This window comes from Rhinopithecus roxellana, chromosome 2, assembly GCF_007565055.1.
Source record: "Rhinopithecus roxellana isolate Shanxi Qingling chromosome 2, ASM756505v1, whole genome shotgun sequence".
NCBI classification, from domain to species: domain Eukaryota; kingdom Metazoa; phylum Chordata; class Mammalia; order Primates; family Cercopithecidae; genus Rhinopithecus; species Rhinopithecus roxellana.
Window position 1 is genome coordinate 184454994 of NC_044550.1, and position 25681 is coordinate 184480674.

The window sequence follows — 25681 nt, forward strand, 5'->3', positions numbered from 1 at the left end:
TATACAGAGACGTTGCAAAAACAGTACATAGTCCCTGTATACACCTCACCCACCTGTATACCTACTGTTAGTATCCTGCATTACTATAGGATATTTGTCACAACTAAGCAACCAACTTTGATACGTTACTATTAACTAAATCGCACAGTTCAGATCTTTAGTTTTTTTCCAAATATTCTTTTCATTCCAGGATCCCACAATTACATTCATGTAACCACCTCAGATAGTTTTGTTTTTAATGACTTCAGATTCCCAACCTTTTTTTTTCACATCAGATGGGTAATGTCCTGATGTAACAAGGTGTGAAGGAGGCACATCTAACAACAGAAGTGTGAAAGCCCAATCATCATGCTTATGAACTACAGAAGGATCTCAGACTTGGTTTTGATGACCATGACAGCGTTAAGGAGTACTAGTTGGTTTTGTAGAATGTCCGTGAAGTTTTCTGATTGTTTTCCTTCTGGTCTTAGGAGGAAGACCAAAAAGGGGCATTTTCATCACATCAAGGGTACCTGTTGTTAATAGGGCTTATCACTCATGATATTAATACAAATGTTGATCACCTGGCCAAGATAGTGTTTGCCAGGTTACTATACAATTTTTTTTTCCTGTTTACATATTGTACTCTTAAAGCAAGTTACTAAGCACAATCCATACTGGAAAGGTGGGGAGTTAAGCTCCATCTCCTTGAAGTAGGGGAGGCGGTATCTACATAATTATTTGGGGTTTTTCTGTATAGGAGAGATGCTACTCCTCCTTCATCAGGTCATTTATGTCAATATGGACTCATGAGTACTTACTTTATCCTTTGGGTTATAATCCTAAGCTGCATTATTTGCTTTGTTGCTGAGATTTGTTTCATCTTTGGCCCTTGGGCATTCTATCAGTTGGCTCCCGTGCCCCTTTCACATACCTACATCCTTGTTTGTGGAACACTTCTTTACTTTCTGGCACCATAAGATACCCTCGACGGAGAATCAGCCATTTCTCTAGGGAGCCCTGATTCCTTTTCTTGGAGAACGGTATTAGAAAACAAGATCTGGGCATCGGATGTACCCGTTGCTGCTGGCGTGTCTGCTGCTAGGCCCTCTCAGTGAACAGAGATATATGCATGTGTAGTAACTGAAATATACACACATAATTGTAATTACTTTCTGAATCCTTCTGGGAAGCACAGTTTTTAAAAAAAACTAGTAAAATATACATAAAACCTGCTGTTTTAACCATTTTAAAGCATACGTTTATGTGGCATTAAGTGCATTCACATTGCTGTGCAACCATTACCACCATCTGTCATCGTAATTTTTCGTCTTCCTCCAACACAAACTGTAGCTATTAAACACTGATTCTCCATTCTGCTCTTCCTTAAGCCCCTGGGAACCATCATTTTACTTTATGCTTTTGACTATTCTAGATGCTTAGTGTAAGTGGAGTCATACAATATTTGTCTTACATATGACTGGCTTATTTCACTTATCATGTCCTTAAGGTTCATCTATATTGTAGCATGTGTCAGAATTTGTTCTTAAAGTTGAATAATATTCAATCGTATGCATATACTAAATTTTGTTTACCCATTCATCCATTGATGGACACCTGGGTTGTCTCTACCTTTTGGCTATTTTGAATAATAGGGGTGTAAACACAGGTGTACAAGTATCTATAGAAGTTCCTGCTTTGAATTCTTTGGGGTGTATACCCAGAAATGGGTTTGCCGGATTATATATGGCAATTTTTTTTTCTTTTTTCAGAAATCACCATACTGCTGTACCATTTTACATTCCCACCAACTGTGTACCTGAGTTCCAGTTTCTGTATGTCCTTGTCAACACTTGTTCTACTTTTTTGATAATAGCCACCTTAATAGGTTTATAAAGTGGTATCTCATTGTGGTTTTGATTTGTTTACTTCCCCAGTGATTACTGATGTTGAGCTTTTCATGAACTTCCTGGACATTTCTACATCTTTTTGCAAGAAGTGTCTATTCAAGTACTTTGCTCATTTTTTCAGGCTTTTTATTGTTGCAGGATTTCTTATTTACAAATGTTTTCTCCCATTCCTTGTGTTGCCTTTTCATTCTGCTGATAGTGTCCCTTGATGCACAAATTTTTAATTTTGCTGAAGTCCAATATATTTTTCCTTTTTTTGGCTGTGCTTTTGATCATACCCAATAAATTACTGCTAAATCCAATGTCATGAATCTTTTCCTTTATTTATTTTTTTTCTTTTTGAGACGGGGTCTTGCTCTGTCGCTTAGGCTGGAGTACAGTCTTGCAGTCTCAGCTCACTACAACCTCCACCTCCCAGGTTCACGCAATTCTCCTGCCTCAGCTGCCTGAGTAGCTGGGATTACAGGTGCCCACCACCACACTTGGCTAATTTTCTTATTTTTTGTAGAGATGGGATTTCACCCTATTGGCCAGGCTGGTCTCCAACTCCTGACCTCAGGTGATACACCTGCCTCGGCCTCCCAAAGTGCTGGGATTACAGGCGTGCACCACCACGCCGGGCCAATAATTCTTTTTCTTCTTTTTAAGAGTTTAATAATTCTAGCTCTGTTTTTCTTCCAACCTTAGTGGATGGAGCTAGTTCTTGATGCATTTTAAGTTAATATTTGCAGATGGTGTAAGGGTCCAACTTTTTTGTTGTTTTTTGGTATGTAGCTATCCAATTTTCCCAACACCATTGTTGAAAAGACCGTATTTTCTCCACTGAATGGCCTTGGCACCCTTGTCAAAAATCACCTGACCATATGTGTAAAGATTTACTTCTAGGCTCTTTTTCTATTCCATTGGTTTATATGCTAATTTTTATGCCAGTACCATACTGTTGGTTACTGTAGTTTTGTGTTAAACTTTGAGAGCTGGAAGTGTAAGACCTCCAACTTTGTTCTTTTTCAAGATTATTTTGAGTATTTGGCGGGGGGGGGGGGGGGTCTCTTGACATTCTGTATGAATTCTAGGACAGATTTTTCTATTTCCGCAGAAATGTTGGGATTTTCTTAGGAACTATTGAATTTGTAGATTACTTTGGGTAGTATTGACATCTTAACAATATTAAATCTTTGACTCCATGAAAATATACATCTTTTTTTCTTGGCCTCCCAAAGTGCTGGGATTACAGGTGTGGGCCACTGCGCCCTGCCAAATGTGATACTTCTTAATTTTGTATGGCAACATTTTGAAGTTTTCAATGTACAAGTCTTTGCCTCTTTGGTTCAGTTTATACTATTGTAAATGATGGAAAGCACAATTTTAAAGGAAGATAGGCATACCATTAAGTCATGGTATTCATGACTTGGTCTCCTTGCTTTTATGGGAGGCTGCTCTAATAACTAAAGATCTTTGGGATGCTGTATAATTTTTTTTTTTTTTTTTGAGATGGAATCTTGCTCTGTTGCCCAGGCTGAAGTGCAGTGGCGTGATCTCAGCTCACTGCAACCTCTGCCTCCCGGGTTCAAACGATTCTCCTGCCTCAGCCTCCCCAGTAGCTGGGATTACAGGTGCACGCCACCACGCCTGGCTAACTTCTGCATTTATTTATTTAGTTAGTTTATTTATTTTAGTTGAGACAGGGCTTCACCACATTGGCCAGGTTGCTCTTGAACTCCTGACCTCAAGTGATCCGTCCGCCTTGACCTCCCAAAGTGCTGGGATTACAATTGTGAGCCACCATGCCCAGCCTAAAAAATTTTTTTTAAAGCCTAATATTTATGTGTAATTCTAAGTAAAGTCTCAAGTGACCATTCTTCCTTACATTGTGTGTTACAAATATCTTTTTCAATTAATTTAAAATTAATTATAAAATAACTTTTGCTAATTTAGGGCAACATTCCTTTAGTCCATTTTGTTCTCCACATTATGTATAGCACCTAAGAGAGGGCTGGCTCATGTAGGTGGCCAAAAAACAAGGAGAGTGAAGACTCAAAACAGAAATGTTATTTAGGGTAAAAAAAAGACAATCAACAAACTAGGCTAGAATTATTAGATTTTATTTTTCTCCAGAACTGTTAAACTGCAGCTTCACCAAGTAACAGGCTGACTTTTGGAATAACAACTCTTTCCCAAGCTGTTAATTCTTTCCAAGAGACAGAATTTATTAAAAAACATGGTTCCAGGATATTTCCTCCCCAGAATTCTAAACCAGTCACAGAAAGAATCATACCTTCTTAGGTCTTGATTAGAATGAAACAATCTATAGACACATGTAACAGAATCAAAATAGTATATAATGTTCCTTGCCTTCTCTTGCTCAATACACTTCTCTCTTTTCCCCCAAAGAGTTTGTTACTCAAAGATGTGTAAGTACAGTCAGCCATCCATATCCATGGGTTCTGCTGCATCCATGGATTCAGCCAACTGCCAATCAAAAATATCCAGAAGAAAAAAATTCCACAAAGTTCCAAAAAAGCAAAACTTGAATTTGCCGAACACCCAGCACTATGTTGAATTCATGCAAATGAAGTGATGTGTAGGTATTTTATTAGGTATAAGTAATCCTCAGATGATTTAAAGTACACAGGAGGATGTATGTAGGTTATATGTAAATACCATATAACCCATTCTACATAATGGGACTTGAGTACCCATGGATTCTGATATCAAATTGGGTTCCTGGAACCAAACCCCCATGGTTACCAAGGGATGACTGTATTGCCCTTTCCAAGAAAGCATCTATCACCTCTCATTCATGACTCAGAATAAGGAACTCCTTATTCAAACAAGTATTCCGAGCTAACTGTTCTCAGCCATCAACAAATTAAACTTGGCCAGGTGTGGTGGCTCATGCCTGTAATCTCAGCACTGTGGAAGCAAAGGTGGGAGGACTGCTTAAGCCCAGGAGTTTGAAACCAGGCTGAGCAACCAATGAGACCCCACTGAAAAAAAAAAAAAAAAAAAAAAAAAAAAAAAAAAAAAAAAAAAAAGCCAGTCCCAGCTACTTGGGAGGCTAAGGTGGGAGGATTGCTTGAGGCCCAGGAGAACAGGGATTCAGTGAGCTGTGACTGCACTACTGCACTCCAGCTTGGGCAACAGAACAAGACCCTGTCTCAAGAAAACAAACTTATTTTACTCTATATTTGACTTTGCTTTAATCAATATCTTCTATTTGCAAAAGCCAAACCCTATTTTTAAAACTCCTTACAATTTCCATTATGACTTGGAGAGGAAGATGGAGGGAACTGGGAAGAGTTGGCTTATTTTGTGGAAGGAGATTCTGAAAAGGGCAGTTATTTACTTTGAAGTCATTAAGTAGCAAAACAAATACTCTTTGTTTTGATAATGAAAACCCTTGTAGGTAAAGACCAGAAAACTCTAGTCCTGAAATTATAATACATTACAATATTGTTTTCAGTACATTCAGAATTTATATTACTTTTTAATTTCTTTTCCCTGAGATTGGGTTCACAGTTTGGTAGAAATACTTTAAAGAGGTAGTTAGGGGTGAAGAGGAAACAATGTTTATGCTAACAGCACCTGGAAAAATAAGTAACATCTGTCATTTTGATCTCAGCATCTGTCTCTCCCCCTTGAATCTGCAAATGTAACAGAAGGAGATGATCATTTTCCTTTTTATTCTTATCTGCCTGGACTCTCTCCTATTACATCCACCCCAGTATCACTAATCATAAAAATGAGTTGCCCTTCCAAAGATATGCTATAAAGCAAACCCTCAATGTCAGGTTGTTTAGATTTAGAAGAGAAAGGCTCAAGTGAGTTCACTTTTATTCATACAGTCATTAGGGAAAATGAGCAAAATTTCCAGTAACCACTGCCTTTTCTCCCTGGACCTCGTTAATTCCTTATCAACTCTTAGTAGCTGACTCTTAAGAACTGGGCTCTATGAGATCCTGACAGCTAAAACACCAGTACAGAAGAGCCTGCATAAACGTTTTGGTCCAGGTCTTGGCCTTCAGTCTTATGATGGGCTGGTGGAATATTGCTTGATCAGATGCTTGTGACAGGGATTGCAAACTCGCTCAGGCTTGATACTTGAAGGAAGAGGCAGTTCATTTGTTGAACAGGCATCACAGAAGGTTCCTCTGCAGTTCTTACACACATTCTACGAGGAGAAGAGGAGGTTAGGCGGGGAATAGAAGAGGTGTAAGGCATAAGGATTCATGGGATATAAAAAGCCAAATGTGGCAAATGCTCAATGCCTAATCAAACAATGACTGGATGTTTACTATGTGCCAGATAGTATCTGAACACAGGCCCAATCTACAAAAAAGTTCACAGTCTAGTTTTTAGATTTAAATGAAAAGAAGCAGTGCCGTAGAGTTAAAAATAAAAACAGGTAACATAAAAATCCTTATATGTAGAATATACTTCACACATCTGTTCCCCATACTCACTTTGAGGTAGGTTAGTTTTAAAATCAGTTTGCAAGTACCTGTGCATACTCCAAATAAGGCAGTGAAAGAGCAATGGATTGAGTGAACAGGCTAGGATTAAAAAATGTGCTGAGTATGAACTGAAAGTGTAATTCCTAATACACTGATGTGCTTAATGCTTTCCTGTGATCTCTGGTGCTCTAAGCACATCCGCTGGGTTATCAGTGCAGCAGGAGCACAGCTTCCTGCATCTTGTTGATAGGAAATTGTTTTGTTTTCCTAAACGTTTTGCATCTTTAATGGTCAAGCACTGAGAGAGCAAGAAGTCACTATAGCAATGTCAGCAGTAAGGCTGTGATAGGGTGGTATACACAAAGCCCCAAGCATCCTATATAAAAAGCTGTGAAGAATAATTTCTCCCATGAAGTGCTATCTTCATCCCAAATAATTCATGTTCCTGAGGGTGAGAGGAGTAGGGGGTTGCTTTTATTTGAAAGCCTGAGAAGAATTTTTGTCAGGTGTTAAAGTTGCATGGCTTAGAAGAGGAAAGCCAGAATGAACAGTTTCTTCTATTTTGTAACATGTTTCTATAATTATAACTTCCATTTCTATAAGGGCAGTTCATCTGTTCTCTGACTCTGTGAATTTAAGACTAGTTCATACCATAATTTCTTTTGTTAAAATTTGGCACGATCACAGATGGTGCTATGCAGGTTGTGATCCAGAATTTGAGCCTGTTTCCTGTATCTCTTCCAAGCACGTGTTTCATACATTCATTTGTATGTAACTTTTCTTGAGCATCTCCTATGGATTGGATACCATATTAGATGCTGGGGGATTCTGTGAACAAGACACAGGTCCAGCTATCAAGGGCACTCGTTCTCTCTGAATACTTCCTTAACTCTGCCTACCCTAGGGTAACAAACTGGGAAGGTACTCAGGCAGACACCCTTGAGGATCGGGTGGAAAACAAGTGGTCTAGCGGGGAGAGTTCATATTCTGTTCTGAGGAGGATAAAGTGCTGAAAGGACTGTGGACTTTGGAGCTAAAGCTAGGTTGGAAGCTGGGCTTCATCACTTATGACTTAACTTTGGGAAATATAGTTAGCATTAGATGTTCAACGTTCTCCATTTATAAAATGACAGCTATGAAGGACATAAGCTTGAAAAGAACAGAGACTTGGTCTACTTTGTTCATTACTTTTTCTCCAGCACATTCTATACACCAGGCACTCCATATTTACTTATACATTTCTATCTGCTTATTTGTTTTAAATTACATAATTTTTTGTTTATTTTTTTTAGACAGAGTCTCGCTCTGTTGCCCAGGCTGGAGTGTAATGGCGCGATCTTGGCTCACTGCAACCTCTGCCTCCCAGGTTCAAGCGATTCTCCTGCCTCAGCCTCCTGAGTAGCTGGGATTACAGGCACCCGCCACCATGCCTGGCTAATTTTTTTTTTTTTTTTTTGGTATTTTTAGTAGAGACGGGGTTTCACCACGTTGGTCAGGCTGGTTTTGAACTCCTGACCTCATGACCCACCCACCTCAGCCTCCCAAAGTGCTGGGATTACAGGCATGAGTCACCGTGCCTGGCTGCTATTTATTTTAATGGGAATTTACTGACGTGAATTATTATGACTGAAAAAAGAACAGGTACCCAGTAAATGCTTGCCCCTTTTGCTTTTCACCCCACCCCCAGCACTGTGAGCATGCACTCTGCACTCCATGCAGCAAAGTCCCTGTTACTCCTGGGGAAAGACTGGGGGGTGCTATAGACATTCCTATGAAAAACCTGTCCATTTCTCACCAGTTACCTTTGTTAGGCTGCCATCTTCCTGGCATAGCTGACACACCTGTGGCCTTTCAGAGAGCAGCAGTTGATCCTAAACCACACAGTGAGCTGGTTAGTTTTTCTTAGTGCCAGAAATATTAGTACTTTCAGAATACGCATTTTTTACTTACAATATTAATATAATCACACTATAGACTATCTGGAAACTAAATAAACCAATTACAAATAGGTAGTCCTACCCCCATAATACCACTCGGAGAATCCTATCATTATGCTTCCAGCTCTTAGTTTTTATAATAACATGATTTTATTTCTAAAAAGAAAATTCGAACACATGCAAGTATAGAGTAAAAAGTTTTAACACCCATTCCTCTTGCTTCACTCTACAATCAAGAATGGAATGCACTGGGGGCTGGGCCTGGTGGCTCACACCTGTAATCCCAGCACTTTGGGAGGCCAAGGTGGGTGGATCACGCGGTCAGGAGTTCAAGACCAGCCTGGCCAACATGGCGAAACTCCATCTCTACTAAAAATACAAAAAAAGCAAAGCTGGACATGGTGATGGGCACCTGTAATCCCAGCTACTCAGGAGGCTGAGGCAGGGGAATCACTTGAACCTGGGAGGCAGAGACTGCAGTGAGCTGAGATTGTGCCACAACACTCCACCCTGGGTGACACAGTGAAACTTTGTCTCAAAAAAAAAGAAATGAAAAAAAAAGAATGGCAAGCATCGGGCATGGAAGCTCACACCTGTAATCCTAGCACTTTGGGAAGCCAGGGTGGGAAGATCATTTGAGCCCAGCCTGGGCAACATGATGAAACCTTATCTCTGTAGTCCTAGCTACTCGGGAGGCAGAAGTGGGAGGTCTGCCTAAGTTCGGGAAGTCGAGGCTGCAGGGAGCTGAGATCATCTACTGCACCCCAGCTTGGGCAATACAAGTGAGACCTTATCTCCATTAAAAAAAAAAAAAAAAGGATAGCAGTAGGATTTATTTTATTTTATAACCTAAGAGGTAAATGACAGGGTGACTCAGACATAGTAGCATTCACTGTCTTTCTCATGGGCTTGTCATAAACTATTAGATTCACAAAGTGTTTTATAATCATTTATGTTAGCTTATTTCTAAGTGATCAAAGCATCTTTTTTCTCTCCATTTTATGTAAGAGAAAACTAGAGGAAAGGGATGTAACGTGAACTCTCCTAGGTCTTATGTCAGGGATAATTTAAAATAAGTGAGAACTGATGTTTACTTAGTAAACTGTTCAAAGCTGTGCTACTTCCTGTGCGAGCTTCAGGCAATACGTATTTGTTCAGGGTATTGTTAGAAGGATGGTACACTGTATTCACGCATCTTCTGCCCATGCTACCTTATTTGCTGGCTAGGCACGGTTCAACCAACTTCATAATTTATACAAGATGTTTTGAAACAGGAGGCTGTGTTACCTGTTCATCCGTAGGGTGGGGTTGCAGCCTACAATGGAGAAGTAAAAAATCGTGACAAATAGGAACTTTATATTTCCATTTCTATCATTTCAATTAAAAGCTCAGAATACAAACATTTTTTCAAACAAGGAATACTGTGGGTCTTTTATATTACTAAGAACAACATAATTATTAATTTTGACCTCCAAGGAGAGGAAATTTTGCTTCTTAAAATGAATCACTAGAATCTGACCCTTGACTTATTATATTAGGGTTCCCATTTAAAAACAGATGAAGTTATATTTTACATTCCTTTTTGCTATCAAAATAGTTAGCCTTTATGTTTCCCAATGGGTAAAACTCCAATGGTTCACTGGCCATGTATTTTAGTAGCTTTTTTCTATTTGATATTATGGAAATCTATACATTATCCATTATCACGTTACATATTAGTCCCAAATATTCTTAAGATGTGAGCTTTAGCAAATTAATCCAAGAAGGGGAAATGAGACTGTCACCAGAAAATGACATTCAGGTTGAAATATTTCTTCATGAGACTGAGCTGAACTAACTCTGATGTTCCCAGCACGGACTAGAGCCTAAATGAGAGGCGAAGCAAAGCCCGCTCTCGGTTACAGGGAAAATGCACTACAGATTGCAATGGTTCCTATTCTTTTCACTTGAGTAGCAGTGTGACCACCAGACATACACCATGGGGTGACCAGATTTTCTGATGTTCCTTGCCATCATAATCCTAGGAAGCCTAGTATGTCTAACGATAGCAGCTATGACCAGAATAAGTCCTGGAAGTTGCTAATAGGTAGTGCAGAGCCAAAGGACTTAAAAACAGTAGACATGATAAACAGAAGCGACTTGGATAAGTCACTCAGCCTCTCTGTGCTTCTCAGTTTTCTCATCTGTAAAGTTGCATTAGACACTTTTGTAAGGAATATTAAATCATAAGGAGATAATGAATGTAAAACAAATTCTAAGTTGCAGAGCACAATTCAGATAAAAGGAAGCACTATTCTATATTCTCAGGACCTAAATCAGAAGTTGGCATTTAATAGACACTCCTGATTGCTCAAGTAAATGACTTGATGTTAGTTTGGAACTAGGCTGACCCTGAAAGGCACCTGGAAGCCCAGGTTAATTTTATGGCCATTCTACTTCCCTTCTCTTTGCTTGCGCCAATCTGTAATGTGAGATGGGTGACAGTTTAAGGTTAGCTCTAGATCAAACCATGCTCTTTGGGAGCAAAATTAAAGACTTTGGAATCATTCTGGCCTTTAAGGCAAGAATTGGGCATTTAGGCCAAGCACCTGCATACTGGACTGTGTAATTTCTCTTCTCCAGCAGCTACTTTTGCTCCAGATGACATACTACCTCATTCTTTTTTTTTTTTTTTTTGAGATGGAGTCTTGCTCATTGCCCAGGCTGGACTGCAGTGGTGTGACCTTGTCTCACTGCAAGTTCCACCTCCCGGGTTCACACCATTCTCCTGCCTCAGCCTCCCAAGTAGCTGGGTCTACAGGCGCCTGCCACCACGCCCGGCTAATTTTTTGTATTTTTAGCAGAGAGAGGGTTTCACCATGTTAGCCAGGATGGTCTTGATCTCCTGACCTCGTGATCCGCCCACCTTGGCCTCCCAAAGTGCTGGGGTTACAGACGTGAGCCACCGCGCCCAGCCACTACCTCATTCTTAAGGTGACAAAGCCTGGCTAGGAATAGTTGTATAGTTCTCTCAAAACCCCACTATGGTATCATTCCTCATCACTAACTGCTTCTTCCACCTTTTAAAGTAGACCTTTATGTTTAGAGCAGTTAGGTTCACAGCCAAATTGAGTAGAAGGTACAGAGACTTCCCTCATGCCTCCTGCCCCATCCCCGGCCTCTTTATCAACATGCTGCACCAGAGTGGTACATTTGTTATACAACTGATGAACCTACACTGACACATCATCATCACCCAGAGTCTACAGTTCACATTAAGGTTCACTCTTGGTGGTGTCTATAGTCTATGGTGTGGTCAAAGGTATAATGACATGTATCCACCATCATAGTATCATACAGAGTAGTCCACTGCCCTAAATATCCTCTGTGCTCCACCTGTTCATTCCTCCCTTCCCTTACCACTGGCAACCACTGATTTTTTTTTAATTGTCTCCATAGTTTTGTCTTTTCCAGAATGTCATATAACTGGACCTCCTTCACTTTTTAATGCAGTGGCACTATGTAATATTTAATTATATTTCTAACCTGGTAAAATAGCTACAAAAAGTCGGCTTCCTTGAAACTATCCTATGCTCTTCATCGTGAGCAAATCAGATAGAGTTAGGAAAAAGGAATAGAGTTAAGCTGTTTGAGATTCTCAAGAGAAAGAAAAAATGAGAGATGAGAGATAAGAGAAATCAGAGTACTTATTTATTTATTTATTTATTTTTTTGAGACAGAGTCTCACTCTATTGCCCAGGCTGGAGTGCAGTGGCGCTATCTTGGCTCACTGCAACCTCTGCCTCCTGGGTTCAAGTAATTCTCCTGCCTCGGCCTCCCAAGTAGTTGGGATTACAGGCAGGTACCACCAGACCCGACTAATTTTGTATCTTTAGTAGAGACAGGGTTTCACCATGTTGGCCAGGCTGGTCTCGAACTTCTGATCTCAGGTGGTCTACCTGTCTCGGCCTCCCAAAGTGCTGGGATTATGGGCATGAGCCACTGCGCCCAGCCACTTATTTGAAATTCAGCACGTAGGTAGAAACAAGTCATACTCAAATATATTTAAGAAGCTAAGAAATGCTATGTATGACTTATACTTTATTCTCCTGGGAAACCAATTCAGTAAAGGTGGGAAATAACCTCTTAAGTGATCATTTGAGCTCGGGAATTAATCAGGGAAAAGAGAGAGGACAGCCTTATCATCCTTTCCTCTGAAATGGCCTAATGGGTTTGGTTTAATACATGTTATATGGTTTATTATTTACTAACTTCCACTTCGAATGTCTTCCTGGCATATTAATATTATAAGTCAGTGTCTGGTCGGTGTCAATGCCAATGTATATAAAAAACTCCCCCCTTCCCACCACCCCAGAATAACTTTACATCTTAGTTAATACTTGATTAACAAACACCTGTGGCTTTCTTCCAGGGGCTTTTTTAGTTTAACATTTTCCTCTTGCATTTTGTGCTTCCCATCCTGCCAAAAGAAAACAGCCCAATTTATTAATTATTCAGAATGCTAAACAATGATGATATTGCACATATTTTCTTCTGCAATGCCTTAGTTTGGGTATAAAGCTAAGTAACTTTTTTTTTTTTTTTTTAATCAGGGAAGGGATCTAACTTTCAAGCTATGTTTCCTCATTCTTTGCTCTAAGTAGTTTCTTAACTATTCTGATAGTTTGTGACAAATGATTTTCAAAGTAGATATTTTAATTCTTGAGATTCAAATAAAATTCAGAATGTATTCTATTTACTTGCAAAGTTGGCTCAAGATATCAGTTACTTCTTACAGGAAGTATAATTTTTCTTTCCCCCCAGACTGAGCTCTGAAAAACTGGTAAAACCAAGGATGCCCATATCCATCAGACTATAATCCTCTGGATGTTCAATCAAATTGATGCCCCAGGGCCATAACTTTTTTTTTTTTTTCCGAGACAGGGTCTCGCTCTTGTCACCCAGGCTGGAGTACAGTGGTGCCATCTCGTCTCACTGCAACCTCTGCCTCCCAGGTTCAAGTGATTCTTGTGCCTCAGCCTCCTGAGTAGCTGGGATTATAGGTGTGCACCACCATGCCTTGCTAATTTTTGTATTTTTAGTAAAGATGAGGTTTCACCATGTTGGCCAGGCTGGTCTTGAACTCTTTACCTCAAGTGATCCGCCCGGGTTCAAGTGATTCTTGTGCCACAGCCTCCCGAGTAGCTAGGATTACAGGCAGGCGCCACCATGCCCAGCTAATTTTTGTATTTTTAGTAGAGATAGGGTTTCACCATGTTGGCCAGGCTGGTCTCAAAGTCCTGACCTCAAGTGATCCATCTATCTTGGCCTCACAAAGTGTTGGGATTACAGGTGTGAACCACCCAGTGCCACTATCTCTATAGCCTGTTCAACTCAAGGAGTTTTCTACTTGGCAGGACAGATGTAAAGTTTCAAACTGCATTTCTTTCTTTCTTTCCTTCTTTTTTTCTTTTTGAGATGGAGTCTTGCTCTGTCGCCCAGGCTGGAGTGCAGTGGCGTGATCTCGGCTCACGCGATTCTCCTGCCTCAGCACCTGAGTAGCTGGGATTATAGGCACCCACCACCACGCCTGGCTAATTTTTGTATTTTAGTAGAGACGGGGTTTCACCATGTTGGCCAGGATGGTCTTGAACTCCCAACCCAGGTAGTCCACCCGCCTCGGCCTCCCAAAGTGCTGGGATTACAGGCGTGAGCCACTGCGCCCAGCCTCAAACTGTTTTTCTACCAATACTCTTAAGCTCTGCCTGGGCAAATTTTGTTTGTTTTGGAGACGGAGTCTCGCTCTGGCACCCAGGCTGGAGTGCTGTAGTGTGATCTTGGCTCACTGCACCCTCTTCCTCCTGGTTTCAAGCGATTCTCTGACCTCAGCATCAAGAGTAGCTGGGATTACAGGTACACACCGCCAGGCCCAAACACTTTTTTGTGTTTTAGTAGAGATGGGGTTTCACCATGTTGCCCAGGCTGGTCTTAAACTCCTGAGCTCAGGCAATCCACCCACCTTGGCCTCACAAAGTGCTGGGATTACAGGCGTAAGCCACAGAGCCTGGCCAGGTGCTGAGCAGTTTTCAGGGCTACATTTTTTTCTGTGGTACACACACCCACTGCTGCTTGCCTTCAACTGTTGCCCATGTGCATCCAAAAGTGGAACGTGTATTCTTTTTGTTTGTTTTTTGAGACAAGGTCTCATGCTATTGCCCAGGCTGGAGTGCAGTGGCATGATCACAGCACACTGCAGCCTCGACCTCCTGGGATCAAGTGATCCTCCCACCTCAGCCTCCTGAGCAGCTAGGACTATAGGCACGAGCCACCACACCCAGATAATTTTAAAATTTTTTTGTAGAGATGAGGTCTCCCTATGTTGCCCAGGCTAGTCTCTTACTCCTGGGATCAAGCAATCTTCATGCCAACGGCCTCCCAAAGTGCTAGGATTACAGGTGTGAGCCACCCAGCTGAAACGTGTGTTCTTACACCACTCAAGTATCAAGGAAGAGAGGTCAATACTTATCCTCCTGGAAATGCCACTGCAAGTAACAACTGGAGACTGAAAAACTTAAAACCTCACTGGAAAAATAGGGTGAGATAGGTCAAGATTTTAAGTAAACTCTTGTAAACTTTTTAGATTTTATGTTCACTAAATTAAAATAATAAAGATAGCATGCTACAGAGAGTGGTTATTTTAATTATATTTATTTATTTATTTTTGAGGTGGAGTCTTGCTCTGTTGCCCAGGCTGGAGTGCAATGGCATGGTCTTGGCTCACTGCACCCTCTGCCTCCCAGGTTCAACTAATTCTCCTGCCTCAGCCTCCCTAGTAGCTGGGATTACAGGAGCCCACCACCATGCCTAGCTAATTTTTGTATTTTTAGTAGAGACGGGGTTTCACCATGTTGGCCAGGCTGGTCTTGAACTCCTGACCTCGTGATCTGCCCACATCGGCCTCCCAAAGTGCTGGGATTACAGGTGTGAGCCACTGTGCCTGGCCTAGAGTGGTTCTTTGTACACTTTGAATTATTTTTTTTTTTTTTTTTTTTTTTTTTTTTTTTTTTTTTTTATTATACTTTAAGTTCTAGGGTACATGTGCATAACGTGCAGGTTTCTTACATATGTATACTTATGCCATGTTGGTGTGCTGCACCCATCAACTCGTCAGCACCCATCAATTCATCATTTATATCATGTATAACTCCCCAATGCAATCCCTCCCTCCTCCCCCCTCCCCCCTCCCCATGATAGACCCCAATGTGTGATGTTCCCCTTCCCGAGTCCAAGTGATCTCATTGTTCAGTTCCCACCTATGAGTGAGAACATGCGGTGTTTGGTTTTCTCTTCTTGTGATAGTTTGCTAAGAATGATGGTTTCCAGCTGCATCCATGTCCCTACAAAGGACGCAAACTCATCCTTTTTTATGGCTGCATAGTATTCCATGGTGTATATGTGCCACATTTTCTTAATCCAGTCTGTCACAGATGGACATTTGGGTTGATTCCAAGTCTTTGCTATTGTGAATAGTGCCGCAATAAACATACGTGTACATGTGTCTTTGTAGTAGACTAATTTATAATCCTTTGGGTATATACCCAGTAGTGGGATGGCTGGGTCATATGGTACATCTAGTTCTAGATCCTTGAGGAATTGCCATACTGTTTTCCATAATGGTTGAACTAGTTTACAATCCCACCAACAGTGTAAAAGTGTTCCTATTTCTCCACATCCTCTCCAACACCTGTTGTTTCCTGACTTCTTAATGATTGCCATTCTAACTGGTGTGAGATGGTATCTCATTGTGGTTTTGATTTGCATTTCTCTGATGGCCAGTGATGATGAGCATTTTTTCATGTGTCTGTTGGCTGTATGAATATCTTCTTTTGAGAAATGTCTGTTCATATCCTTTCCCCACTTTTTGATGGGGTTGTTTGTTTTTTTCTCGTATATTTGTTTGAGTTCTTTGTAGATTCTGGATATTAGCCCTTTGTCAGATGAGTAGGTTGCAAAAATTTTCTCCCATTCTGTAGGTTGCCTGTTCACTCTGATGGTAGTTTCTTTTGCTGTGCAAAAGCTCTTTAGTTTAATTAGATCCCATTTGTCAATTATGGCTTTTGCTGCCGTTGCTTTTGGTGTTTTAGACATGAAGTCCTTGCCCATGCCTATGTCCTGAATGGTACTACCTAGATTTTCTTCTAGGGTTTTTATGGTATTAGGTCTAACATTTAAGTCTCTAATCCATCTTGAATTAATCTTCGTATAAGGGGTAAGGAAAGGATCCAGTTTCAGCTTTCTACTTATGGCTAGCCAATTTTCCCAGCACCATTTATTAAATAGGGAATCCTTTCCCCATTTCTTGTTTCTCTCAGGTTTGTCAAAGATCAGATGGCTGTAGATGTGCGGTATTATTTCTGAGGACTCTGTTCTGTTCCATTGGTCTATATCTCTGTTTTGGTACCAGTACCATGCTGTTTTGGTTACTGTAGCCTTGTAGTATAGTTTGAAGTCAGGTAGCGTGACGCCTCCAGCTTTGTCCTTTTGACTTAGGATTGTCTTGGCAATGCGGGCTCTTTTTTGGTTCCATATGAACTTTAAAGCAGTTTTTTCCAATTCCGTGAAGAAAGTCATTGGTAGCTTGATGGGGATGGCATTGAATCTATAAATAACCTTGGGGAGTATGGCCATTTTCACGATATTGATTCTTCCTATCCATGAGCATGGTATGTTCTTCCATTTGTTTGTGTCCTCTTTGATTTCACTGAGCAGTGGTTTGTAGTTCTCCTTGAAGAGGTCCTTTACATCCCTTGTAAGCTGGATTCCTAGGTATTTTATTCTCTTTGAAGCAATTGTGAATGGAAGTTCATTCCTGATTTGGCTCTCTGCTTGTCTGTTGCTGGTGTATAAGAATGCTTGTGATTTTTGCACATTAATTTTGTATCCTGAGACTTTGCTGAAGTTGCTTATCAGCTTAAGGAGATTTTGGGCTGAGACGATGGGGTTTTCTAAATATACAATCATGTCATCTGCAAACAGGGACAATTTGACTTCTTCTTTTCCTAACTGGATACCCTTGATTTCTTTCTCTTGCCTGATTGCCCTAGCCAGAACTTCCAACACTATGTTGAATAGGAGTGGTGAGAGAGGGCATCCCTGTCTTGTGCCAGTTTTCAAAGGGAATTTTTCCAGTTTTTGCCCATTCAGTATGATATTGGCTGTGGGTTTGTCATAAATAGCTCTTATTATTTTGAGGTACGTTCCATCAATACCGAATTTATTGAGCGTTTTTAGCATGAAGGGCTGTTGAATTTTGTCAAAAGCCTTTTCTGCATCTATTGAGACAATCATGTGGTTCTTGTCTTTGGTTCTGTTTATATGCTGGATTACGTTTATTGATTTGCGAATGTTGAACCAGCCTTGCATCCCAGGGATGAAGCCCACTTGATCATGGTGGATAAGCTTTTTGATGTGCTGCTGAATCCGGTTTGCCAGTATTTTATTGAGGATTTTTGCATCAATGTTCATCAGGGATATTGGTCTAAAATTCTCTTTTTTGTTGTGTCTCTGCCAGGCTTTGGTATCAGGATGATGTTGGCCTCATAAAATGAGTTAGGGAGGATTCCCTCTTTTTCTATTGATTGGAATAGTTTCAGAAGGAATGGTACCAGCTCCTCCTTGTACCTCTGGTAGAATTCAGCTGTGAATCCATCTGGTCCTGGACTTTTTTTGGTGGGTAGGCTATTAATTGTTGCCTCAATTTCAGAGCCTGCTATTGGTCTATTCAGGGATTCAACTTCTTCCTGGTTTAGCCTTGGGAGAGTGTAAGTGTCCAGGAAATTATCCATTTCTTCTAGATTTTCTAGTTGATTTGCGTAGAGGCGTTTATAGTATTCTCTGATGGTAGTTTGTATTTCTGTGGGGTCAGTGGTGATATCCCCTTTATCATTTTTTATTGCATCTATTTGATTCCTCTCTCTTTTTTTCTTTATTAGCCTTGCTAGCGGTCTGTCAATTTTGTTGATCTTTTCAAAAAACCAACTCCTGGATTCATTGATTTTTTGGAGGGTTTTTTGTGTCTCTATCTCCTTCAGTTCTGCTCTGATCTTAGTTATTTCTTGCCTTCTGCTAGCTTTTGAATGTGATTGCTCTTGCCTCTCTAGTTCTTTTAATTGTGATGTTAGAGTGTCAATTTTAGATCTTTCCTGCTTTCTCTTGTGGGCATTTAGTGCTATAAATTTCCCTCTACACACTGCTTTAAATGTGTCCCAGAGATTCTGGTATGTTGTATCTTTGTTCTCATTGGTTTCAAAGAACATCTTTATTTCCGCTTTCATTTCGTTATGTACCCAGTAGTCATTCAGGAGCAGGTTGTTCAGTTTCCATGTAGTTGAGCGGTTTTGATTGAGTTTCTTAGTCCTGAGTTCTAGTTTGATTGCACTGTGGTCTGAGAGACAGTTTGTTATAATTTCTGTTCTTTTACATTTGCTGAGGAGTACTTTACTTCCAATTATGTGGTCAATTTTGGAATAAGTGCGATGTGGTGCTGAGAAGAATGTATATTCTGTTGATTTGGGGTGGAGAGTTCTATAGATGTCTATTAGGTCCGCTTGGTGCAGAGATGAGTTCAATTCCTGGATATCCTTGTTAACTTTCTGTCTCGTTGATCTGTCTAATGTTGACAGCGGAGTGTTGAAGTCCCCCATTATTATTGTATGGGAGTCTAAGTCTCTTTGTAAGTCTCTAAGGACTTGCTTTATGAATCTGGGTGCTCCTGTATTGGGTGCATATATATTTAGGAGAGTTAGCTCTTCCTGTTGAATTGATCCCTTTACCATTATGTAATGGCCTTCTTTGTCTCTTTTGATCTTTGATGGTTTAAAGTCTGTTTTATCAGAGACTAGGATTGCAACCCCTGCTTTTTTTGTTCTCCATTTGCTTGGTAGATCTTCCTCCATCCCTTTATTTTGAGCCTATGTATGTCTCTGCATGTGAGATGGGTCTCCTGAATACAGCAGACTGATGGGTCTTGACTCTTTATCCAGTTTGCCAGTCTGTGTCTTTTAATTGGAGCATTTAGTCCATTAACATTTAAGGTTAATATTGTTATGTGTGAACTTGATCCTGCCATTATGATATTAACTGGTTATTTTGCTCGTTAGTTGATGCAGTTTCTTCCTAGCCTCGATGGTCTTTACATTTTGCCAAGTTTTTGCGATGGCTGGTACCGGTTGTTCCTTTCCATGTTTAGGGCTTCCTTCAGGGTCTCTTGTAAGGCAGGCCTGGTGGTGACAAAATCTCTAAGCCTTTGCTTATCTGTAAAGGATTTTATTTCTCCTTCACTTATGAAACTTAGTTTGGCTGGATATGAAATTCTGGGTTGAAAATTCTTTTCTTTAAGAACGTTGAATATTGGCCCCCACTCTCTTCTGGCTTGTAGAGTTTCTGCCGAGAGATCTGCTGTTAGTCTGATGGGCTTCCCTTTGTGGGTGACCCGACCTTTCTCTCTGGCTGCCCTTAAGATTTTTTCCTTCATTTCAACTTTGGTGAATCTGGCAATTATGTGTCTTGGAGTTGCTCTTCTGGAGGAGTATCTTTGTGGCGTTCTCTGTATTTCCTGAATTTGAATGTTGGCCTGCCCTACTAGGTTGGGGAAGTTCTCCTGGATGATATCCTGAAGAGTGTTTTCCAACTTGGTTCCATTTTCCCCCTCACTTTCAGGCACCCCAATCAGACGTAGATTTGGTCTTTTTACGTAATCCCATACTTCTTGCAGGCTTTGCTCATTTCTTTTTCTTCTTTTTTCTTTTGGTTTCTCTTCTCGCTTCATTTCATTCATTTGATCTTCAATCGCTGATACTCTTTCTTCCAGTTGATCGAGTCGGTTACTGAAGCTTGTGCATTTGTCACGTATTTCTCGTGTCATGGTTTTCATCTCTGTCATTTCGTTTATGATCTTCTCTGCATTAATGAGTCTAGCTGTCAATTCTTCCACTCTTTTTTCAAGATTTTTAGTTTCTTTGCGCTGGGTACGTAATTCCTCCTTTAGCTCTGATAAGTTTGATGGACTGAAGCCTTCTTCTCTCCTCTCGTCCAAGTCATTCTCTGACCAGCTTTGATCCGTTGCTGGTGATGGGCTGCGCTCCTTTGCAGGGGGAGATGCGCTCTTATTTTTTGAATTTCCAGCTTTTCTGCCCTGCTTCTTCCCCATCTTTGTGGTTTTATCTGTCTCTGGTCTTTGATGGTGGTGACGAACTGATGGGGTTTTGGTATAGGTGTCCTTCCTGTTTGATAGTTTTCCTTCTGACAGTCAGAAGGACTCTCTGTTGGTCTGTTGGAGATTGCTTGAGGTCCACTCCAGACCCTGTTTGCCTGGGTATCAGCAGCAGAGGTTGCCGAAGATAGAATATTGCTGAACAGCGAGTGTACCTGTCTGATTCTTCCTTTGGAAGTGTCCTCTCAGGGGTGTACTCCACCCTGTGAGGTGTGGGGTGTCAGACTGCCCCTAGTGGGGGATTTCTCCCAGCTAGGCTACTCAGGGGTCAGGGACACACCTGAGCAGGCAGTCTGTCCGTTCTCAGATCTCAACCTCCGCCTTGGGAGATCCGCGGCTCTCCCCAAAGCTGTCAGACAGAGTCGTTCGCGTCTGCACCGGCTCCCGCTACTTCCCCTGTTGGTCTTCAGCTGTGCGCTGTCCCCAGAGGTGGAGACTACAGAGACAGGCAGGCTTCCTTGAGCTGCTGTGAGCTCCACCCAGTTCGAGCTTCCCAGCGGCTTTGTTTACCTACTTAAGCCTCAGCAATGGCGGGCGCCCCTCCCCCAGCCTCGCTGCTGCCTTGCGGATAGATCGCGGCAGACTGCTGTGTTAGCAGTGAGGGAGGCTTCGTGGGCGTGGGACCCTCCCGGCCAGGTGTGGGATATATTCTCCTGGAATGCCTGTATGCTTACAGCGCAGTATTGGGGTGGGAGTTACCCGATTTTCCAGGTGTTGTGTGTCTCAGTTCCCCTGGCTAGGAAAACGGATCCCCTTCCCCCTTGCGCTTCCAGGTGAGGCGATGCCTCGCCCTGCTTCAGCTCTCGCTGGTCAGGCTGCAGCAGCTGACCAGCACCGATTGTCCGGCACTCCCTAGTGAGATGACCCCAGTACCTCAGTTGAAAATGCAGAAATCACCGGTCTTCTGTGTCGCTCGCGCTGGGAGTTGGAGACTGGAGTTGTTCCTATTCGGCCATCTTGCTCCGCCTCCACACTTTGAATTATTAGTAGTGGTACTATTTAATACATTTCCACATACCATCGTTTTCTATTTGCCAGTAAATTAGCAGCTCACTCTCTAGAAATTTTAAATAGTTTACGAACTCTTCCTGCTTTGTTGTATACTAGAGGTATTAAAAAAGTTCATGGAAAATGCGTATTACAAAAAGACTGTGCATGGACTTCAAAAATTTTTTGCAGCAAAACAAACTTGTACTAACTTATTTTAATATATCTGACCAGGATTTGGTTTGAGTCACTAAAAAGGATAAGACATCAGTTTGAAAAGAACCCCAGGCTGGGCATGGTGGCTCGTGCCTGTCATCCTAGCACTTTGGGAGGCTGAGGCGGGCATATGGCTTGAGCCCAGGAGTTCAAGACCAGCCCGGACAACATGGTAAAGACCCCGACTCCACCAAAAAAATACAAAAATTAGCTGAGTGTTGTGGTGTGTGCCTATAGTCCCAGCTGCTCGGGAGGCTGAGGCGGGAGTATCACCTGAGCCTGGGAAATCGAGGCTGCAGTGAGGCATGATCGTGCTACTGTACTCCATTCTAGGTGAGAGTGAGACTGTCTTAAAAAAAAAAAAAAAGAAAGAAAGAAAGAAAAAGAAAAAAGGAAGAGCCCCTATCAGAGTAACATGAATTCTGCTAAAATTGAAGCAAGAACAAACATCAAATTGATGGTGAAGCATGGATGGAAGAATTGTGAAAATATTGATGCTTTACAAAAAGCTTTTGGGGACAATGCCCCAAAGAAATCAGCAGTTTACAAAAGGATAACTCATTTTAAGAAGGGGCCAGATGGTGTTGAAGACGAAGTCTGCAGTAGCAGACTATCCACATCAATTTGTGAGGATCTTATTCATGCTCTAATTAAAGAGGAACAACGATTAACAGCAGAAACAACAGCCAATACCACAGATATCTCAATTGGTTCGGCTTATACAATTCTGGCTGAAAAATTAAAGTCGAGTAAACTTTCTACTTGATGGGTGCCAAAACTGTTGTGCCCATATCAGCTGCAGACAAAAGTATAGCTTTCAATGGAAATTATAAACAAGTGGGATCAAGAACCTGAAGCATTTGTTTGAGAAATTATAACAGGAGATGTAACAACTTCATAGTACAAACCTGAAGACAAAGCACAATCAAAGCAATGGCTATGAAGAGGTGGAAGTGGTGCAATAAAAGCAAAAGCAGACAGGTCAAGAGCAAAGGTCATGGCAACAGTTTTTAGGGATGCTGAAGGCACTTTGCTTGTTGACTTTCTGGAAGGCCAGAGAATGCCAACATCTGCTTATTGTGAGAGTGTTTTAAATATTTTTTTATTTTTTGAGATAGAGTCTTGCTCTGTCACCCAGGCTGGAGTGCAGTGGTGTGATCTTGGCTCACTGCAACCTCCACCTCCCAGGTTCAAGTGATTCTCGTGCCTCAACCTCCCACGTAGCTGGGACTAGAGACTAGAGGCACATGCCACCACATTCGGCTAATACTTGTGAGTCTGTTTTGAAAAAGTTAGCCAACGCTTTAGCATAAAAATGCCCAGGAAAGCTTCAACAGAGAGTCCTATCCCACCAGAAATATGCTCCTAACTCATTCCTCTCATCAAACAAGGCAATTCTGTGAGAGTTACGATGGGAAATCATTAGGCATCCACTTTATAGTCCTGAGTTGGCTCTTCTGATTTCTGTTTCCTAATCTTAAAATATCATTAAAGGGCACCAATTGTTCTTCAGTTAATAATGTGAAAAGATTGTATTGATATGGTTCAATTCCTAGGAGCCTCAGTTCTTTAGGGATGGCCTACATGACTGGTATCATCACTTACAAAAGTCTCTTGACCTTGATGGAACTTAGGTTGAGAAATAAAGTTTATATATTTTTACCTTTTAATTCCACTTCCCAAGATCTTTTTGAAGTCCCCTTGAATAATAAGTACACACAGGAGGCAATTTTTTCACTGTTTGTCACAGAAAAAGTTATTTCATGTTTTTCTGATTTCATTATTTCCTGGGCCCCAGAGATGATTTTACCCAATTTTAGCTCCTTCACCACTAATCTCCTTCTAAGATTATTATGTAGAAATTTCTACTTTTGCTCTTTATTGTATATTACCTTCCCTTCCTCAAGCCTAGTTCCCGCTCTGATTATTCCCATGAGAAGTTCCTTAAGGATACTCAAAGTGAAATCCTCATGATTTGAAAAAGATATACAGAAGCAAATCCACATTGTGGAAAATTCTGTTAAAGGGAATTCAGGGTTGGAGAGGGATTACTATACTATTTTATTAAAATTATTATTTAGCAGAAATCCAAGAAACATATATTTTTGTTAAGACATCAAAATAATCTTACTTAAAAAATTATTAAAAGGGAAACAGGGTCACTGTGATTATTAAAATCCCCCTTTCCAAATGAAATCAACTTAGAGAAAGTATCCTAGAGGGAGACCCAGAATCAAGCTTTCATCTGTTCACACAATTACTGGTTGCTATCCATATACTTAAGGACACAGTCACAAACTATGTGATCTGTAAAGGAAAACTGACAGGCCTATCAAGGTAGCCTCTAAAATTTAAACTGAAATTAAGTAAAAGAACAAGGGAATAGCAAATATTACCATCTTGGATTCTGGCTTCTGGGAACCCCTTCCTGGGATGCTCCTGTCGTTTTGTAATCTTCTTTCTTTCTCCTGTTTTAGTTCTAACTCAAGCTGGTTCCTGAGGTAAGTTGGAGAGGAAAAGGATGAAAAACTGGAATTCTATACAGACATGTTCTCTAAAGAATGCCAACCCCTTGTTTTACAGTGCAGTAATTAAAAATGGTTAAGGGCTTGTTGTCAGAGAGACAGGTTTTTAAATGATAATGTTGCCACTTCTAAGCTTAACTATGTGAATCTGGACACATTTAACATCTCCAATCTCTACTTTTTTTTGAGACGAGTCTTGTTCTGTTGCCCAGGCTGGAGTGCAGTGGCATGATCTCCGGTCACTGTAACCTCCGTTTTCCAGGTTCAAGCAATTCTCCTGCCTCAGCCTCCCGAGTAGCTGGGATTACCAGCACCCACCACCATGTCTGGCGAATTTTTGTATGTTTAGTAGAGATGGGGTTTCACCATCTTGGCCAGGCTGGTCTGGAACTCCTGACCTCAGGTGATACACCTGCCTTGGCCTCCCAAAGTGCTGGGATCACAGGCATGAGTCACTGCGCCCAGCCTTAAGCTCTACTTTAATCTGAAAGTGGAGGCAATAATATTGCTAATAGGGTTGATATGAAGATATTAGGAGAGTTTGCATGTGAAGTGCTTTGTAAAGTATCTGGCACACAGTAAGAATTCAGGAAATATTATATATTATTATTAGTGTTATTTTGGCTAATAATTACTATTTATCTGGGATCTTGGGCTCTAATTTTCTAATTCTTTGATCACAAAGCATGTTGATCGGATTTGGTGAATGTTGAAGTACGTGAAGCTTTCTGAATTCCAATTCCAGAGAAAGGACATTGCAAAGACAGAGCCGACCTGGCTGGAAGTCATGAGACCCCTCTTCTTGCTGTCTACCCTAAGAATTACCCATGACCACCCTGTCAGCTCAAGCTGCCCCCTCTTCACCGCTGCCTGGTGAGCTCCTCGACTTCCAGCTGCAGACTGTTGATCTTGTCTCCAAAGTCCTGTTTGAAGAGCCGGTTGTCCAACTCAGCAGACTGGCGGCTTCGCTCAGCCTGGCGCAATCTGGATGTGAGCCACATGAACTTGTGATAAAAAACAAAAGCCATGGTGGGGAGAAAGACCAAGTTCACAACACAACATAAAATAACCCAAGGAAGAATGCACAGAGAGACAGAGAGAGGAAAAAAACTTTGCAGGACACAGGCAAAGAAATTATGAAGGGGGAAAGATGGAAAAGAAACAAATTCTAAAGAAAAGTAAGATGAAGGTGAACCAGGCAGAGGAAAAGCTGATTTTCCATTTTTTTTTATTCTAGTACTACAGTTTACAGCCATTAGATGATAAACAATAAAACATCACTTTTTAGAAAATCCATATCCAAAGCCAACCTCAAGTACACAGTAATTTAAGTTAAATCCACTTTTTAAAAAAATTTCCTAATAGGTTGGTACTTAATTTTTCTGTTTTACACACATAACTGGAACTTGTAAACGGGCAACTA

The 25681-nt window shown here is 41.1% G+C and overlaps 1 protein-coding gene and 1 non-coding gene across 6 annotated transcripts in view; both read right to left on the minus strand.

Annotated features, from left to right (window-relative positions):
* Positions 1 to 269: 269 nt before the first annotated feature.
* LOC115896278 lies at positions 270 to 371 on the minus strand. Its single transcript, XR_004056180.1, has one exon. It is a non-coding gene; the product is annotated as a small nucleolar RNA U13 (small nucleolar RNA).
* Positions 372 to 5072: 4701 nt separating this feature from the next.
* The window catches only part of RUFY3 (RUN and FYVE domain containing 3), a 106892-nt gene continuing 86283 nt past the window's right edge, over positions 5073 to 25681 (minus strand). For 2 of the 5 annotated variants that reach the window (XM_030924908.1, XM_030924931.1), the window contains 6 exons: positions 25123 to 25242; positions 24130 to 24229; positions 12675 to 12739; positions 9568 to 9595; positions 8146 to 8214; positions 5073 to 6060 (listed from right to left, as the gene is read on the minus strand). In XM_030924908.1, the coding sequence (XP_030780768.1) occupies positions 5917 to 6060; positions 8146 to 8214; positions 9568 to 9595; positions 12675 to 12739; positions 24130 to 24229; positions 25123 to 25242 (526 nt within the window). In that variant the 3' untranslated portion in view covers positions 5073 to 5916. The remainder of the gene's footprint in view (positions 6061 to 8145; positions 8215 to 9567; positions 9596 to 12674; positions 12740 to 24129; positions 24230 to 25122; positions 25243 to 25681) is intronic. The other 3 variants (XM_010384001.2, XM_010383995.2, XM_030924925.1) reach the window with 2 other exon arrangements.